This window comes from Enhydra lutris, unplaced genomic scaffold (genome assembly GCF_002288905.1).
Source record: "Enhydra lutris kenyoni isolate GAN:26980312 unplaced genomic scaffold, ASM228890v2 scaffoldscaffold32, whole genome shotgun sequence".
Lineage (NCBI taxonomy): Eukaryota > Metazoa > Chordata > Mammalia > Carnivora > Mustelidae > Enhydra > Enhydra lutris.
Window position 1 is genome coordinate 8,748,830 of NW_019154116.1, and position 18,730 is coordinate 8,767,559.

The following is an 18,730-nucleotide window of genomic DNA, read 5'->3' on the forward strand; positions in this document are numbered from 1 at the left end:
TAAAAAAAATCACTGCATTTATTGGACACAGATTGGAAGTCTGGTTTCCCTATAAATAAATAAATGGATGAAGGTCTGCAAATACTTTTGTTTTTACTGGAGGATATGATGGGTATTATGAAACGGCAGGAAAAAGTAGCCGGTTTCCAGATCCCAGAGGGCTTAGAATGCCACGCTCAGGAACAAGGCAGCAGAACTAGACCCACGTATTTATGTGAAATCTGTGTATGAAGTTAGGACCCATGCTTGGTGCTCTGACTGTCCCCGGAGCGGAATCTTGCCCCTTTGCCCATCCTCGCCCGCTTCCCCCTTTCCCCCAGCCCAGAGGCTGCATAATGTGAATCTTTGGCCTGGGGGGTGGTCCAGCTTCCTGCTTCTGGAACTCGAATGACACCTGTTACCTGCAAGCAGGTTTGCCAGGCTTCCTGCTGCACTGACCATAGACCCTACTGGAATCATCTCTTTAATCCCAGATGTCCCAGCAGGGGGACAAATGTCTGTGAGGAGGCTTGTGCCTCTCCCTGGGCAGGCCCCTCTATTGACCACTTCTCCAAGCATCCATTGGCCTTGGCCTGGGATCTTCTCACCTGCAGAGGGAGGAGCCAGGAAGCCTCTCTGATTGGGCTCCTCCCACTCACATGAGACCCCGTGAAGTCCTTGAACCCACTGCACGGCTCCCAGCTCCCCCACCAGGCGCTCCCTGCAGAAGCTGCTAGTAGCTGTTTGTTTGCTACTTCCCCCCTAAATATCCATATGACCCATTCTTGCCTCCTTCAGGTCTTTGCTCAAATGTCACCTTTCCACAACTCCTATCTTGACCTTGACCTCCCACTTAAAATCAAAAGCCCTAGGCTGAGTGAATGAAGCCAGACACGAAAGCTCACATATTATGTGATTCCGTTTACATGAAAGATCCAGCATTGGGATGTCTGCAGAGACAGAAAGGGGACTGTGGCTTCCAGGGACTCGGAGGAGGGAAAATGCAGTGCCTCCTTAAGGGCTATAGGGTTTTCCTTAGGGTGAGGAAAATGTGTTAGAACTTGACCGATATGGCGGTTGTAGGACATCGTGCAAATGCTAAATACCATCAAGATGGCGCACTCCGAAGTGGTGAACACAACGTTGGGTCGATTTCATCTCAATGAGAAACACTTGCAGCCTCATGACTATAGTTTCTTTTACTCTGTGGAAGGTTCCTAACTTGCACGGGGTTCATGTGTATGTTTTGTTAGTTGTACCTCCCCCCTCTCCCGAATGTGAACCCCACAAGGGCAAGGCTTCTGTCTGGCTCACTGATACACTCTCTGGGCCCAGAACAGGCCTGGACCAAAGTAGGTCACGGATAAATCTGTGTTGAATAAGTAGATGAATCTATGATCTCCTGAATGCTTCATTAATAAAATATCCTTCTTATTTCTTGAATACCAAATCAGAGGGAGTTGAGTCTTTTAAAATAGGTTTAGAGAGCCTGTATGGTCTAATCCATACTGAATCTTAAAACAGCGGTGGCGGGGGAGGGGTGGGAGGGCAGTATGGCCTGCATTCATTAGAATTCCAGTCCACCACATGGAAAGCAAACAACCTGACAGAGGTTTAGAGGCTCAGGACGGTGGTATCCAGTGCAGAGGATCGAGGTACCTTTCAGTTTGCAAGGACTAGGAATGTCAACCAACATCACATTTTCCTCTAAATTCTAAGGGATAAATCAGTGCATTGGATTTAAAGCAGAAGCGACAGCTGCGAAAATGCGGCCTCTGATAAACGCACCATTTCTGCACATGCAGGTGTCCCGCCCATGCATTTCACCACATAGGCCCACCAGGAAATGCTTTCTACTTAAAAATCTGAGATGTTGTGAATGTGGCGAGAACGTACCGATGAGCTCCTTGTTTCTGACGTCCAAGGCCATGTTCCGGAGGGCCGTGGCCACCGCGCACACCACCCGGTCGTTATCTATTCGAAGCAGCTCCACGAGGATGGGCAGGCCTTTCTCTTTTCGGACAGCAGCCCGGATATATACTGACCACTGCAACAAGACGGAAGGCAAAGACCTTAGACGCTGAGGGGGGAGAGAACCGATCAGCAAAAGCACGTGTGGGTTTTCAGACTGCTGTTTACAGGAGCTGAGAAGGTTGTATTTCAAAGACCTCGTGGTGGGATGGGTTCAATGTGGTAGGCACGTACTGAGATGTCTTAACTTTACTTTCCGCCTTCTGTGCATGAGAGGTTTCCAGGTTATTCAGGTAACCGTGCATCAACTCTCTGCTGCCGGCGTCCACTGTCCTTGACTTTGCAAACCCTTTGCATGACATGTGCACTTGACCCTTTCGGATTTGGAGGACAGGAAGGGCTAGGTTTTGGTGGGAAGAGGAATAAAAAAGAACTCCAGAAATGGTAGAGAGTGATAAAAATTTGAGAGTAGATAACTTTTTTTTTAAGAGACTTGTGTCTGGAGGTGGGGCATGGGGCATGGAGGGGCCACCATACTGCCGATACGTTGTTGGCTAAATAACACGAAGGACAGGAGTCAGAAAAAGGTAAGGGTGATGAGAAGTAAATATGACATTTAAAATTTTAAAATCAAGAGGAAAAATGGTAAGAGATTTTGAAGAAAACATTTAGATCAAAATGTATTATGTCTCGGGCCATCATTCAGCGTCCAATTTATAAGGTAAGACAATTTGTTTACAGTAAGACAATTTGTTTTGGACTGGGGGTGGTTGGCTTTAATGGAACACACCTCCTCTTACTATGGAAGTATACTTGCACCAGCAGGATGATAAAGCATTCAGATCCGTTTAACGGAAGGCAGGCAGGCCCAGACTTCCTGGACATTTATATATATACTTTATACTATCGTCTGGTGTTCCAGAGAAGAGTGTGCACTATAGAAATTGAGCAGTAGAAGGGTTACAGCCTGTTGCAGTTTCATTTACAATCTAAGAAAATGACATTCATGACACAAAGTTCTGGAATCTTCTGTGGCAGAGTCCTCCAGAGGACCACGGAAGGCAGAGGCAAGTCCCCACCCCTCCCCCACCAGACCCCTCCATCCCCCTTCCCCATTGGGGCAGGCACCCCAGAGCTGGCTCTCACCTGTGGCAGGCAGGGAGCCCCCTCTGGCAGTGAACGTAGGGCATATGCCATGCCTGCCACATCCTCAGCCCAGCCCTGCATGAAATATGAGATTAAAAAAACACACAACTTCATCCTGTCCTACGTCAGAAGTCACATTCACATAGTTTCTTATCACCATCCACTCATGCTGTCTGTTTTTCTCCTGCCACCACTCTGTGCCTCAAGCTCTAGGAAACCTGAGGGAGTGGGGAAGCAGAGAGAATTCACTAAAGCAAGTCCTGCTTGCCAGGAACCATTTCCCAGCCCCTCTCTCAGGGAGCAAAGAAATCCATAGTCAGAAAGTCCTAGACATGGAAACTTCGAGGTTTGGAAGCCGCTTATTGGAATTTGGGTGTCTGGATGGGATACCCTCTCTGCGGGAAGAAGGACCTTCATGAAAATGGTACAAAACCTCTTTTAGTGTCATTGGAAATTTCACTTGCAATTTGACATGCTGAGATATGATTTTCATCCACTTCCTCCACTAACTCTGAACCTTCTTGTCTCCAGTGCATGGAAAAGAGTAGAAACCTGAGCTTGTGCAGCCCACTTATGGTTGGTTCTCTTCCCTAAAACTAAGAAGGGAAGCGAATGGAAATCAGATGTAGGGTCAGTGTCTACATATTGCAAGATGAACACCAAACATAAACTTTAATGCTGGGGAGATAGTCAGGACCTTTTAAGAGACCACAGGGAACATTCTTGGTAACTTGAGCAGGCTGAATCATAAGCCCTCAGGGGACCTCTTTTGTAGTAGCACCCTACTCTAGGCTGGGGATGTTGGCTTATACATCAGGGATGTCGTCTAGTCCCACAAGGCCTGGGGATTTTGGCGTTAGTAGTCTTATTTTACAGATGAGGAAATCTATAAACAAGCATGTTAATAATCTGCCCACAGGGTAGATTGATTCTGGGCTTGTTACTCCACACCTGCTTCTCTTTATGATGGTAAGGATACTCCCTCCTTTGCCGTCACCTCTCTCTCACCTCTACCTCTGTGCTCAGTCTCCCAGACGTTGCCTTGTCCTCCCCACCATTCTTCCAAATGTAGACAGAGGGGAACCTGGCCATATTTGAAATGAGCCAAGAAAGGGAGGCTCTGAATTTATCTTCTTAGAAGTTTGGCTATTATATCCCTCCCAAGTTGGTTGGAAAGATGACTTGGTGTTTGGAAAATAGTGACAATCCTTTAGCTTTCTGGGAAGTGATTTTAGGGTAACAAAAAATGTCTGTGTATGGCTGAAAATGTGTATGAAGTATGGATATGCCTTTTTGGAATGCAGAAATGGTCATGTTCTCCCTAAGGTATGTTAGATGGTATGTTCTCCCTAAGGGGAAAGAGATAATCAGATAACGTATGTGATCTTACGTTAGTGATACACAGACAGTAACTCTTGTTTTGAAACGTTTAGTTCTTTGGGTTTGCAGGTAGCACTGACTCTTGAGCAACACACGAATTAGGGACACTGACCCCCTGTGTGGTCAAAAAATTTGCATAAAACTTTTGACTCCCCCCAAATTTCACAACTAATAGCCTGCTGTTGACCTGTAACCTTACCAATAATGTAAACAATAGATTAAAACATATTTTGTATGTCCTATGTATTTATACTATATTCTTCTTATAAAGTGAGCTAAAGAAAAGAGAATGTTATTTAGGAAGCCATAAGGAAGAGAAAACACATTTAGAGTACTGCTGTATTTGTTGAAAAAAATTTATGACTAAGTGGGCCTACACAGTTCAAACTCATATTGTTCAAGACTCAACTGTATATGGAAAATTCCCAATATTGGCTCAATTTGAGACAACTCAGAATAAATTATTTACATTTCACACAAAACATGTTGCAAGTTTCCACAAGTTTTCTTGACATGCAAATCTATGTAACAGTGATGGTTTCTAAGTAGTCTTGGAGTAGATCATGTGTAACCCATGCATGTAACTTATATGAAATCTAGCAAGAAGGAGTAAAAGCCTACAGGGGCTGAGAGAGAAAAAGGTATTCAGGAAATGGGGGCTGTTTCATAGGTGCATTGAATACAGAAACACAAAGCTCATATACAGGTTTTCCAGAAGGGTAGTGATCTGCCTTGGAAAGCATGGCAGTCTTGGTGGTGGTAGAAAGATATATGGGTTGCCAAGAGTTTTGCAATAGAAACAAAAGTAGGAGTATCACTGGCATAAAAATAGCTGAACAAGAGAGAAAAATGTATCATAACTCATTGTGGTTGAGGTGGAAATTTCTGGATGGAACCTTAACTTTCTGTAAGTGGAATGAGAACATTATGCACTGAGCACACTGCTCTAGAGGGAAGGGTGTGGACCAGGATAACTCTAAGAAAAATGGTCCATGAGATGAAGAGAGGATGTTTTGTGATTCAGAAAGAGAAGAAGGAAGAGGGGAAGGAAGAAAAGGAGGAAGGGGAGGAGAAGAATGACAAAGGAAAGATGGAGGAGGAGGAAGAAGAAAAGGAAGAGGATCTTGTCCAGGAAAAAAGAACACAGACATATTTCAAATTGTTCCCAGTGACATGTTTTCCTAGTGATGATCTCAGGAGAATTTTGAGCCCTCAGAATATTTAAGCAAAAACAAACGTGACATTATAAGCAATTGTCAGGTACTGTTCTAATGACTCTGTATGATTTAACTCACTTACTTCCCATCTCAACCCTATGTGGTAGGCACTCCAGTTCCTTCTATCCATTACAGAGGAAAGGGAGCCACAATGAGACTTCACAGCCTGTAGATGCTCAGTGAGGTCTCAAACCTAGAGGGCACTGTCCCAGACTTGGTGTGCTTGACCATCATTCTCATCTGCTTCTCAGAAAAGCAGTATAAGTTATACACATCTGCACTCATAGTTGATATAATCCTTACAAATGCACCCATTAATTTTGGCTTAATAATTGATGTTATTACTTTGGACTTGCAAAAACTGATTGGGCACACCTCGAAACTCCTAGGTTAAAGAGCCTTGAAGTGCTGTCAGTGGAGCTCCTGGACATTTCAACCTAGCCTTGAGAAACAGCTTGCCCCAATTTAGCAGACCAAAAAAAGAAGTTGTCTATAACTGGAATTACAAAGAGAAAGGCCTTGTTTGTGTCAGGAAAGGATCGCTTTTACACATGTAATGGGACAGCAGTTCAAGCCACTAAAAGCTGTTCCTCCTCCTCCTTGCTCATAGCTCTTCCTGGAGAAAGGCTCCACCATTGTCTGGTCCAATGACAACTGCTGTTGTCAGGATGGGACAGAGCACAAAACAGTGAATGCTGAGTTTTTCTGTTTTTTTTTTTTTTTTTACAATTTGATTGATTGATTGATTGATTGATTTAGAGAGTGTGAGCAGGGGAAAGGGCAGAGGGAAAGTGAAAGAGACAGTCTCAAGAAGACTCCATTGCTGAGCACAGAGCCTGACAGAGCGCTTGATCTCACCACCTTGAGATCATCATGTGAGCAGACATCAAGAGTTGGATGCTCAACCAACTGAACCACCCAGGTACTCCATGTGAAAGGTGTGGACAGTGCCTGCCAGGGTTAAGGAGTGGATGTGGCTGCATCTCAGGGAAGCTTAATAGTTGGAGGGGCAAGTGTGGGCCAGGAGAGCACGTTGGACCAGAGACAGCCCCATTACCTGTCATTATATCCCATCTGAGACCCCAACAGGACAAGGAAATTTGTCCTGGATGAGAGGTGGCTTAGGACAAGAGATAGCTCCACACTGAGAAATGGACACCCAATCCCTGTCCCTGAAGGAATATGCCTGCAAACATGCCCCCACTCCAAGTTTAGCATCAACTACAGGGGACAGGAGTGGATGAAACCTGATAAACATCAATACAGCCCAGTGTAAGCCTGAAGAGACTGAGAAATAGCTGCATACTGTTCAGTTTACCTAGAAATGTCTAGAGTTTGTTTTCTTCTTTTCCCTTTTTGCATTGGACAAAATGAGAGCTCAGAAATTAACCCAAAATAAAGTTACATGAATTTCTATATAATAATGTTCCTTGTTGTCCATACAGAGAGTTTGGTAATAAAGTGAAGTCAACACTTTCTAACCCTTTCAGACTCGGTCAATCCAATGTGGATTCTCAGGAGCTTCATTTTTAAAGATTTTATTTATTTATTTATTTACTTGTTTATTTTATTTGTTTGAGAGAGAGAGAGAGAGCACATGCATGTTGGAGGAAGAGACAGAGGGGGAAGGAGAGAGAGAATTTCAAACAGACTCCCTGCTGAGCACAGAGCCCAACATGGGACTCAGTCTCATGACCCTGAGACCATGACCTGAGCTGAAACCACAAGTCAGACTCTTAATTGAATGAGCCACACAGGTACCCCTGGAACTTCACTTTTTAAATTCCCAGCCCATCCATAAACAGGAAAAAAATTTCTGCCTTGCTTAAGCTGATTTGGTTAAGGCTGATTTACGTTCCTAAAAGGAGATCAACACTATAATGTAACAAGCTTCTCCCTCTTAAAATCTCAATAATTTGCTAAATGACTAGGGATAGTGTTCTTTTTTCAGTACTAAATATTATATTTAGTGGCTGAACCCATGATAGTGCTAAACTTCTGAATTTGTTGATTAACACCTTTATTCATATTAAATATTAATACTTTTGATTAATATCTTACAAGGTCTCCTGCTTTAGGAGGATAGTCTGAGATTAAGTGGTTCTCTGTTGCTTGACTGTTGTCCCATTGAATTCTCCACTTTTTCTTTTGATTAGCTAAAAAGCCTCATATTTTCAAACTAAACTCTTCCAAACGTAATTTTACCTTTCAGAAGCATTTTAGCATTCTGTAGTGTCACAGGACCACAATGTGCTAAAATCCTACAGCTGTAAAATGAGGAAAACATTGCAATGAGTTTCACACAGATTACACAGGATTTTGAAATTTGTTTCTGAACTCGTTTATGATACCATGTTATTTACCATGGCGTAGCATTCTCATGGTAAGAGGGCAGAAAGTACCAAAAAAGTTTTACTTATTCAATCTCATTTTAACTGTCAGTTTACTATAATAAGAATGTTCGAGATATTCAGAAATGGTGTGGCTTTTGCTGCACGCCTCACTTTATTCTCTCTAGCGTGGATCTTTATCTGAACTACTGTGTTCATCTAGGGCTGTGGTTGGATTTATGAAGCAACTGGGCAACTTTACCACAAGGCCCTTCACGTGCTTGGTTCTGTTGTGATGAACGTAGGACTTAGGTTTCTGCTGTTTATGTATTTTATCTGTTACAGGATTATATATTTTTGTTTTCAAAATCCCTTTTAAAAAGTTATATCTGTCATGAGGAGGACTAGGGAAGAACTCCCTTGTGTTGTTGCACCAAGTAAATCATTTTAGTAAGTAAAATTTTTAGTGACAGTAATGGCAGCTATTTTGTGTTTTGTTTCTTTGTGTTTTATTTTTTGTTTGTGTTTGTGTTTTGAAAATGTAAGTCAGATTAGTGCAAAAACTGAATTTTATTGCAATTGTCTATGCAATGCTGAAAATATAAATGGCCAGGCAAGAGAACTTCCTGGGGGGGGAAAGCATTTAAATATACTTTTGTCGTAGGAACAAGAAGGTCAAGCTCACGTAAAAGTGATGTGGGAGAAGCATTCATTCAACAAACCACAACATGAACACTCTCTAACTCTCAAATCCTAATTCTCAAACTATCTCAAGGATCAGTGATTCTCAATGAAAAAATGGACCTTTAAGAATGAACTTTTCCGAAAACAGAAAGGTGGTTTTTGTTTTGTTTTGTTTTGGTAAATGTTATCAAATATGACTTCACTGTGTGCAAATGGCATTTAGAAATGCCTTCTGGGAAACAGAATGGCATGTCTGAGAGAAAGGATGCCACAGATCTTATTCTGAGACTCCTGTATGAGAAGGCTATGTAAACATCCCATGGATGAGGGGAGATAAACAAGAATGGGGGTTCAAATGAAACTGTCTACAACCCTGCTTTTTCAATAATGAGGAGGATTGATGAAAAATGCAAGCAGGGTGGACTCGATTTTTTATTCAATGTCAGAAAATAAAAGTAATTTAATTGTTTTTCACCCTCACTTATTAGACCCCAACTCAGAAAGTCTTTTCTTTAATATATCCCTTTAATATATCCCTCCCTTTTTTCTTTTTAATTATGGTACCTCATGGGGAGAGGGAGTTAACATCTCATATTTTTCCTTTGGAGCCAGAAAACATGTCATTCTGGGGATGATAACCTGGGGGGACCATGCTGATATAAACACTTTTGCAAATACAGGCATAGCTTTTGTTGAAGCCCTGGGTAGTAAGGTAATGGGAGTACCATTAGTTTTTACTAGGATATTAAGTGTTTTATTTTGTAACATAAATTGAATATATTAGCAAATCTCTGTCCCTTGACAATGGAGAATTTTGCTTTTCTTGAATTTGGATTCAGACTACCTAATGCCTGAGAATTGTTGACAATTGTCTCAACACCAATTGTCAGTGGTGTACGAGTGTATCTGTCTGCTGGAGGCTAAGAGCTAAGCCCAGATAATGAGAGAGGTGTGACCTTGACTCTCATAAGAGAATATTTCTGGTTGTGAATTTGTGTTCTTTTTCTGCTTCCTGCTGGTAGATGATGACCACAAGTGTAGCCTTGGAAGTCAAAGTTAAAGATGGCAGAACAGCCATGAAAGTAGGTGAATTAATTCATGGAGGGGAGCTTCCCTCCTCACACACCTGCCCTCACCTGTTACATTAGAGAAAATAACTTCTGTCTTCTATTTTGTTTTAGTCCTTACATATTTAGGTTCTCTTTGCTATAGCCATTAGCATTATACATACACCCTTGTGTATGTATTCTTATCATAGCATCAATAATGGTTTTTGAACCTTTTGCTTTCATGTTTTTGTACTGGAAGGTGTTAGGGGGAAGGTACCAAGTCAAACTCAGCTTCTTATGGCAATTGTCTTCCAGCTAACAGCTCATAGTTGGAGATGAAAGCATGTTTAAGTGATGAAGGATAATATCAGGTTGATTTCTAGAATCCATGCTTATTATTTAAGAACAGCATTCTCCACTGAAATGAACTATATAAAAAGGATCAAAGCCACTGAGATTTTTCATAGGGCCACAAGTTCTAACCACTTCTACAAAAATGCTGTTAGGGCTGGAAATGATCACATGCTCCTTAACTAGTCTCTTCTAAAGCCAAACTAATCCTTGAATCTTGTGGTCCCTGTCTGTGGGGTTATAACTTGATGCAGAGACTATGAACACTTGCTTGTCCTCAGGACTAGAAGAAGAGAACACTGAGTGGCATATCCTGAGCCCCACACTTCTGATCATGCTGGGACAGTTAATCTGAAGTATTTATGTTCGAATCCCCTCTGCCCCAACTGCTCAGGTAATTAATAATGCCAGTTCCCAGATTAGCCCCATGACTTAACCTGAGCTCAAATGGTGATTGTTTTTACTGATCGTTTTACAACTGCTGTAGGTCTAATATGTGCCCCGGGGTTCTTTTAAGAACAAGCTGCACCTTCTAAACACCAACCCAGAATCACCTTTATATGTAATGGGGCCCAGCAGATTCCATATGTTGCCTCCCTGTCTTCTCACTGGCATAGCTGATTATTATGAGAAATCAGCTGTCACTCTTCTCTTTGTATGTACAAGTCTTTTCCCCTCTAGCTCCTTTTATACATATGTGTGTGTATATATATATATATACACACACACACACACAATGTTTCTTAGTACACTTGACATACAATATTATTCTCTGGCTGATTTTAGGATGCTCCCTTTACTACTGATTTTGAGCACTTTGACTAAGATATACCTTAGAGAAGCTTCTTCATGCTTCTTCCACTTGGGTTTCCTTGAGCTGCCCTGCTTGGATCTGTGAGTTTAAGGTTTTCATTACATTTGGGAATTTTTCAACTATTAATACTCCAAATATTTTTTTCTGTTCTCTTTCTCCTTTCTCTCTCCTTTCTTTTGGGGATTTCAATTACACATATATCAGGCCACCTGACGTGATCAGTTGAGGTCACTGATGATTTGAGGTTTCTTCTTTTTTTTCTGTGTTTTGTTTTGGGCAGTTTCTATTGAGTTCATTAATCTTTTCTTCTGCAATGTCTAACCTGCCACTAATCTTATCCCATGTGTTTTTCATTTCAGACATTGTATTTATAACTCCAGAAGTTTTATTTGATTCTTACTTATTTTCCATGTTCTAATTAACTTTTTGAGCATAAGAAATACAGTTACAGCAACTGCTTCTCTGCTAATGTTAATATCTGTGTCAGTTCTGAGTTGATTCCAAAATGATTAATTTTTCTCCTCATTATGAATTACATTATCTTCTCTATTGGCTTCTGAGGTTATTTTCAAGTAGATGCCAGACATTCTTAATTTTAATCTGTTGGGTGCTGCATATTTTTTGTATTCCTTTAGACATTTTTAAGCTTTGGTTAATTTACTTGGAAACGATTGCTATTTTTGGATCCTACTTCTAAGATTTGATAGAAAAGACTGGATCATATTTAGTCCAAGGCTAATTATATGCTCAGTACTGGGAGACAAGACCCTCCTGAGCACTCTACCCAGGGGCCCATGAATTACGAGGATTCCCTATCTGGTTCTCAGGAAGGCACACTATACCCATCCCTACATGAATGCCAAGTTTCATTCTCTCTAACTGCAGGAGGCTCTTTCTTCAGGCGTGGGCATTTCCCTCACATGCATGCATCCAAGAGGTGGTGTTTCCCTCACATGCATGCATCCAAGAGTTCCCTGCAGAATATTTGAGGGGGATACTCTGCAGATCTCTAGGCTTCTCTCTGTGTGTGGTTTTCTCATCTCTGGTATTCTGTCATATGAACTCCAGTCACCTTCATCTCCCCAGCTTCCCAGCCCAATCTCCTTAGCTCAGAGTCTGCCAAACTCCTCTGGGGTTTCCAGTCCTGGTGCCATGGTGGGCAAACTGGCTCAAGGTAGTGAGCTGGGGCAATCAGAGGGCTCATCCTTGCTGAGGATAATTGTTTCCAATGATCAGAGACAATTGTCCTTTACTGACTCATGCTTGGTGTCTTAAAAACCATGGTTATATTTCCCTAGGTTATTTTATTGTTATTATTCTGCCATAAAGGGAGGAAAATCTGGACCTTGTTCCTCCATCTTGGCATCTTGCTAGAAGTAGGAGTCCCTCAGGTGTAGCTATTTCTACAGCTTCAGAATGGAGTTCTAGAACTCACAGCTTTGGAAATCAGATTATTCGATGACAATGATGAAAGTAATGCCACAAACCAGGTTTATTCTGTAGTCAGTTTGGACGCATATGGCATTTATGGTAAAAGTGCAGTCCTTGCTATCAGGACTACTTACTGGGGTCTTGTGGGGAAGACATCACTAAGTCATGTGTGATTAGGGTCAATGACTTGGTTATGACCTGGATTCTCTCCATTTCTTCTTTCTTAGGTTTGGCCCATCCATGTCCTGCTTCAGGTTGGTCATCATGTCCAACTTGGTGTGTTGTCTCTAGAAGCCTGCTGATTGGGCGGGGTCCTCAGATAACCTCTGTGTTTATTCTGACCCAATTCCTAACACATTAGGGATCATGCTTCAGGACTCGTTTTCACCATACTCTTTTAAAACTTGTTTCTTTTTATTTAAACCTTATGTTTTACATCACACCATTAGCTAAAACAAAGACAACTGTCAAACTATGATTTCTACTTTTATTTGTTGCATTCCACTGATACCCTGTGGTTCACATCTATGGGATACTCCAACTGCTAAGCTACACTAAATTCATTGTCCTTCTCAAGGCTGTTGCCCTGACTCTAGTCTCAAATTTCCCAGTTCCCTTATTTTTTATTCATATTGGCCACATGGCCAGAGATTCTGTTTCCTTCTACACTACATCTATGTTGCTATCATGTTACCTCATTAAATATTAACAGCTTAATATCCAAATGTCCCTTTATTCTATCTTATTTCAAAAGTAAATGGGCACAAGAATAGGTCCTTTGAAACTGGTCACATTTTAGCGGATATTGGACTGTACAAAGATACCTAATATATCTGACTTGATAATAAATACAGATATATTTCTATAGTTCAAACCCTAAGTTTTCACTAAGTTGAATTACAACAGAAATAACCCATAAGTGGTTTTTGAAAGAGCATTCACTCACATTTTGGAAATCTTCAAACTACTATATCCAATCGTTTTAAGATTCTGTGACAAACAAAATAATTGTACTGTACATGGGGGAAAAAAGTAACTGAAGTCCACGTTGGCCATGAAAAAAATACATTACTTTGCTTCTGCCATAATACCATTATGTTTTTCTGATGCTCATAAACCAAGTAATGAGTCTCTTAAAGTTTAAAAAGTATTTAAGACCATTATGAAGATCTAGTTTACTAGTCAGTTTGTTGCAAGAAGAGTTTGCATGACCTTCCTATAAAGAAAAGTTATTGTTTCAGATGATGAGGTCTATAAAAAGCTGCTTCCATGTAAAATTCCGGTCTTTTACCTTACCTTCCCTTCTGTTTGGGTCATAAAAAGTTAAGGACACACACACACAAAAAAAAGCCACTAAATTTCAACAGTCGCTATAAAAATACATTCTTAGTACTCTAGATTTCAAATGATAGCACTGTCCACATGAAACTTGGTGCTGTTTTGTGCCCAAATCTATCTTTCAATCATTCAAGATTTTTTCTTAAATAAAAATTTTTTTTTAAAGGAAGGATTTCTCTGTTTGGTTTTTGTACAAGTTATTTTCAGTCTTTAAAAAATTATAACCATTTATCAATTTATAAACAATTTTTTAAAAAAATTATAATGATTTGGCTTAATGATAACCTTCTTAAATCATCCCTATGGATTATCTATCTTCCCTTTTCATATATTTCCTTACCATTTAACATGGCATGTTAATAACGTATACAATAAATGACGATAATGTGACTATTACTCATGCTTGTGTATTGTGTTTTGATAAGAAAACTCTTATGTAAATAAAAAAATATACATATAACTTATATATACATACACACACACATATATGTAACTATACACAAATATTCTTTAACAACCCCTTGCCCTGCCTGAGGACTATCTCACTTTTCTAGGGTTATTAGGATGGTGAATGCTTCTTATAGAGTAAGGTTGATAAAACTCTTGGCCCAACTTAATGACAATCCAATGGCCTATGGCATCCTGCTTCCATCTTTGCATCTAGTGCCATGACTGATCTGCAAGCTGTGACAAGAGGCGGCCACAGTCTTTTCTGTCTAAAGAGGACCCATCTGAGACAATGAAGTGCTATAATTTGCTCAGGGTCACAGGGATCGGAAAAGGCAGAGACTAGGTTTGAATTGTGATTTGCATCAAAGCCTCTTAAATTTAGAGGGAGAGAAGATCTAAGGGTTAGTTCAAGGAAGTGATTTCCATTATTATCTTTCTCCTTGTCTTGCAAGGCCCTATTCTGGAATTCTGCCTGATGTGATTCTCCTTTTGAAGCTTTTCTCCAATTGAGAGCAAGAGATACCTTCCCTTCAAGGCTAACCCAACCTGAATTCTTTCAGGACAACATCAGGGACACCTATGGGCAGACAGGAAAGGGACAATGACATTCATTCCTAAGACTCTCAAAAGAAGGAATGGGTCCACACATACATCAGCAGCCAGCTCCTGGGAAGGGTTGTTAAGGGCTGGCCCCCAAGAGCTGTGATGTCCCAGGTGAGAAAGAAGGCAGTTCTGTAGCTGAGACCATAGCAGTGGAAACAGAATGATAAGTGAGAGGCTACATGAAGGCAGATGTTGGAAGCTCTAACAAGAAGGGAGGATACAATTGCGTGACAATGCTGAGGGCAGTATGTGCGGTGCCTATGGTCCTAGGCTGAGAATTCTCCGCAGCCATGTGTCTTATTAACATTGTTTTGAAGAAAGTGAACTCTAGATAGTGATTTATGTATATCTTAAACCCCAGGCTTTGAATTAAATGAGTGAAAAATGGATGGCAGGGGCCCTTTGATAATTTCCTTTCTTGATATTTTCCTCATATGCCCTAATTCTAGATGGTTACACTTTTTTATGTGGTAAAACAAGTTAGCTCATGTAATGGCGAGTGACCAAACTCAAGAATTCTTTGCTAGGGTGAATCCTTTTCTACCCAAAATGAAGGTCATGGAAATTTTCTGTTAAAACCAATCAGGGATAGCCTGTGTTTATAAGAATTCAGAGAAAAAGGCCCTCCTAATCTCCTTCCCCATTGTACATTTGGGTTCTTTTCCTTTGAGGACAGGACCAACTACAACATTATAGGGATTCACATGGGTTTTGATACAAAATGCTTGGGTATTAGCTCCCCTAACAGTCAACAATAGAGCTTTGAAAAGCATCAACATGTCACAATCTCCCCTGAAAACAAAAGAGCTCAGTTACATGCCTAGAATGGAAAGCATATCACAGCATTTTCAATGACTATACTTACATCTATCCATCTATATTTTGTAGTGATTTTCAAGGACCCCTGAGCCCTTGAGAATTTTTAAAAGGGATACCTTTCTATGTCCAAGAGTCCAACGTAACTGGTCTTTCCCTAACATTCTCAAAGCCTGTATTGGAATTGCACATCTCAGAACTGGACATCTAATCCTTTCTAAGGACGTGCTCATAACTCCAGATCTCTTCTTTATGGTAATGAACTAGTCATACCTTCCAGCTCCCTGCAGCCAAGTTCTGCAGGGCGCCTGCTGCCCCTTCCAGCGTGTCTGCGTTTGAGCACTCAGAGAGCAGTGTGAGGTAGGGTTTGACTATTGATGGGTGCCACAGCATCTGGATCCCTTTTGGTGGTTCTGCACAGTCTGGAAGAGGTCCTACTCCATCCCACTGGTGGAAGAAAAATAAGAGAGTAAACACCTTTAACATCGTTACACTTCCCAACTTTGTCTTCTGTAAATGTAGACAAAAACAAAAGCAGGGTGTCATAACATTTGGTGAACATCTATGGCAGATAGGGTAAAGCCTTACTAGACCCAAAACAGGACATCCACGCCTGCCCACCCAGAGCCTATGATGGAACGTGGAATGTGGTAGAGCGTGTACATAAGTAACTGTAATTGACAGTAGAATAAATGCATAAGTTATCTAAGAATGGTGCCAGCACATTTCTATAAAAGGAAGAAGAAATATGTTAATTTGGGTGGGCAGAATGGAGAGCGTTAAAGAACAAGGCAACGTATCTTACAGTTAGCATACTACTAGCATAACACGGTACACATTAATAATCAAACACCCTCACTTCTTAAGCCTAAATACCAACTGGTAAATTCTTATATAACTTATAAAATACCTATTTGTTTGCTTTTGAATTCTCTCATTGCATTACAGGCATCAAACGGTTGTCAGAATGGACACAGAAGAGAAAATTGCTATGGTTTATTAGATGCATTGACCTAGCTGAATACAAATTAGATCTTACAGCAGTTCTAATAGTTCGGTTTGCTCTGAATTGGATCTAATGAATAATAGGAGAACGTGAATTAAAAATTAATGCCAATAATTTAAAAACTATCGCTTATTGAGCAAGGGAGCATCAGTAAACCATTAAAACGATAGTTATGAAGACTATGCTGTAGCAACGCGGACAAATACTTATGATAAAAAGTGAAATGAATAAAGCAGGATGCAGAGTAGTGAGGGGTGTGGGCTTTATACCACGTAAAATGCACCACGGAAGCATGTATGACCAGAAAATCTTCTTAACAAAATGGTTATGTCTTTCGTTTTTTCTACATTTCAAATTTTGTTACACTTTTATTTTTTTAAATGTTGTGATTCTGGGGGCGCCTGGGTGGCTCAGTGGGTTAAGCCTCTGCCTTCGGCTCAGGTCATGATCTCAGGGTCCTGGGATCGAGCCCCGCATCGGGCTCTCTGCTCAGCGGGGAGCCTGCTTCCCCCTCTTTCTCTGCCTGCCTCTCTGCCTACTTGTGATCTCTCTCTTTCTGTGTCAAATAAATAAATAAAATCTTTACAAAAATAAAATAAAATGTTGTGATTCTGATCTACTTAAAAATAGTGATTCTTGGGGCACCTGGGTGGCTCAGTTGTTAAGCATCTGCCTTTGGCTCAGGTCGTGATCCCAGGGTCCCCAGACAGAGCCCCGCATGGGGCTCCCTGCTTGGTGACAAGCCTGCTTCTCCCTCTCCCACTCCCTTGCTTGTGTTCCCTCTCTCACTATGTCTCTCTCTGTCAAATAAATTAATAAAATCTTTAAAAAAATAGTGAGTCTGATCTTTGATCACATATAGTCTTTGTCTTTTGGGAAAAATGGAGCCAACAAATATAATGAGGGTAGAAATGAAGTAAACTATATGTTCAGAAAAAATACTCCAACATTCACTGCTGAGAAAAATCATAGTAACACAAAATAATCCTTAATAATTTCAGGGCGTGAGCATCAAGTTATTTAACTGCTTATTTGTATTTATTAATGGTTACTTAAGATATAGTCTAAATGACATATACTAAACTTTCCTACAGGTATTCGTGTAGGTACATACACGTGCATGAGTGTGTTTGTGTATAAATACAAAAATCACAGCTATATTTCAAAATCTGTGTTTCTTGGTTCTGAAAATTTTACTGGACTATAGTTTATTTCATATCTTTGTAACATAAAAATGGAAGAGTTGATGATGAAAATGTAAAGTTATTTAACTATCACAAGTCATTATTTTCATTATTCATTATATATATTATATATATTCATTATATATATATATTATATATTCATTATATTCATTATTTTCCATGAGAAAAACTAAAAACTCACGTCTTCTTTTTCTAATTTATGATACAACTTAAGGCCAAAGCTCAGAGATGAATATCCTATGGATGGAGGTTGGACATCCCACGAAAGGTCATTTTCTATGAGAGTGTCCCTCAATTTTAACTCTGTAACAAGGACACTCAAGGTGGAGGAATCTGCTTGTTCTTTGAGCCCAAGCCACTTCAAACCATTCTGAAATGCCTTTGCACCTGCGCAAGCATGAAACCAGCGGGTCTCTTTTAGATACAGAAAATAACAGAATGGGATATGAACGGTGTTGTCATGTGGCTCCCTGCTCATGTGTGGAGCTGGGCTCACTACCCTGGATAAAGCAAGGCAACACTGGCTTGGCCAGGGAAACCAGCTTGGGTGTTGAATCTTTCTGCTGGCACAACAGGAGATGGTAAATTCTTTCTTTTTTTTTTCCTTAAGATTTTACACTTATTTATTTGAGAGAGAGAGAGTGAGCGAGAGTGCGTGCGCATGTGCGCACGAGCAGGGGGAGGGGCAGAGGGAGAAACAGACTCCCCGCTGAGCTGGGAGCCCCATGCGAGGCTCCATCCCAGGACCCTGAGATCACGACCTGAGCTGAAGGCAGATGCATAACCGACTCAGCCACCCAGGCGCCCTGGAAATGGGAAATTATTTCATGTGGGTTTTTTTTCCATTGTTTATATTATCATCTCAAGACTTTAAAGCTATGGCTTTCATATAAAGATGTGATAATATTCAGAAAAATCAGACTATGCACTTAGAACTCAACAGGGATGACATTTCCGTCT

At 40.7% G+C, this 18,730-nt stretch overlaps 1 protein-coding gene across 1 annotated transcript in view; it reads right to left on the reverse strand.

The window, feature by feature from the left end:
* Window positions 1-18,730, reverse strand: part of LOC111153440 (catenin delta 2) — a 1,010,962-nt gene that overhangs the window by 108,749 nt on the left and 883,483 nt on the right. The window contains exons 15-16 of the mRNA XM_022512459.1: window positions 15,833-16,006; window positions 1,876-2,026 (exon numbers count right to left, since the gene is read on the reverse strand). Of these exons, the coding sequence (XP_022368167.1) occupies window positions 1,876-2,026; window positions 15,833-16,006 (325 nt within the window). The remainder of the gene's footprint in view (window positions 1-1,875; window positions 2,027-15,832; window positions 16,007-18,730) is intronic.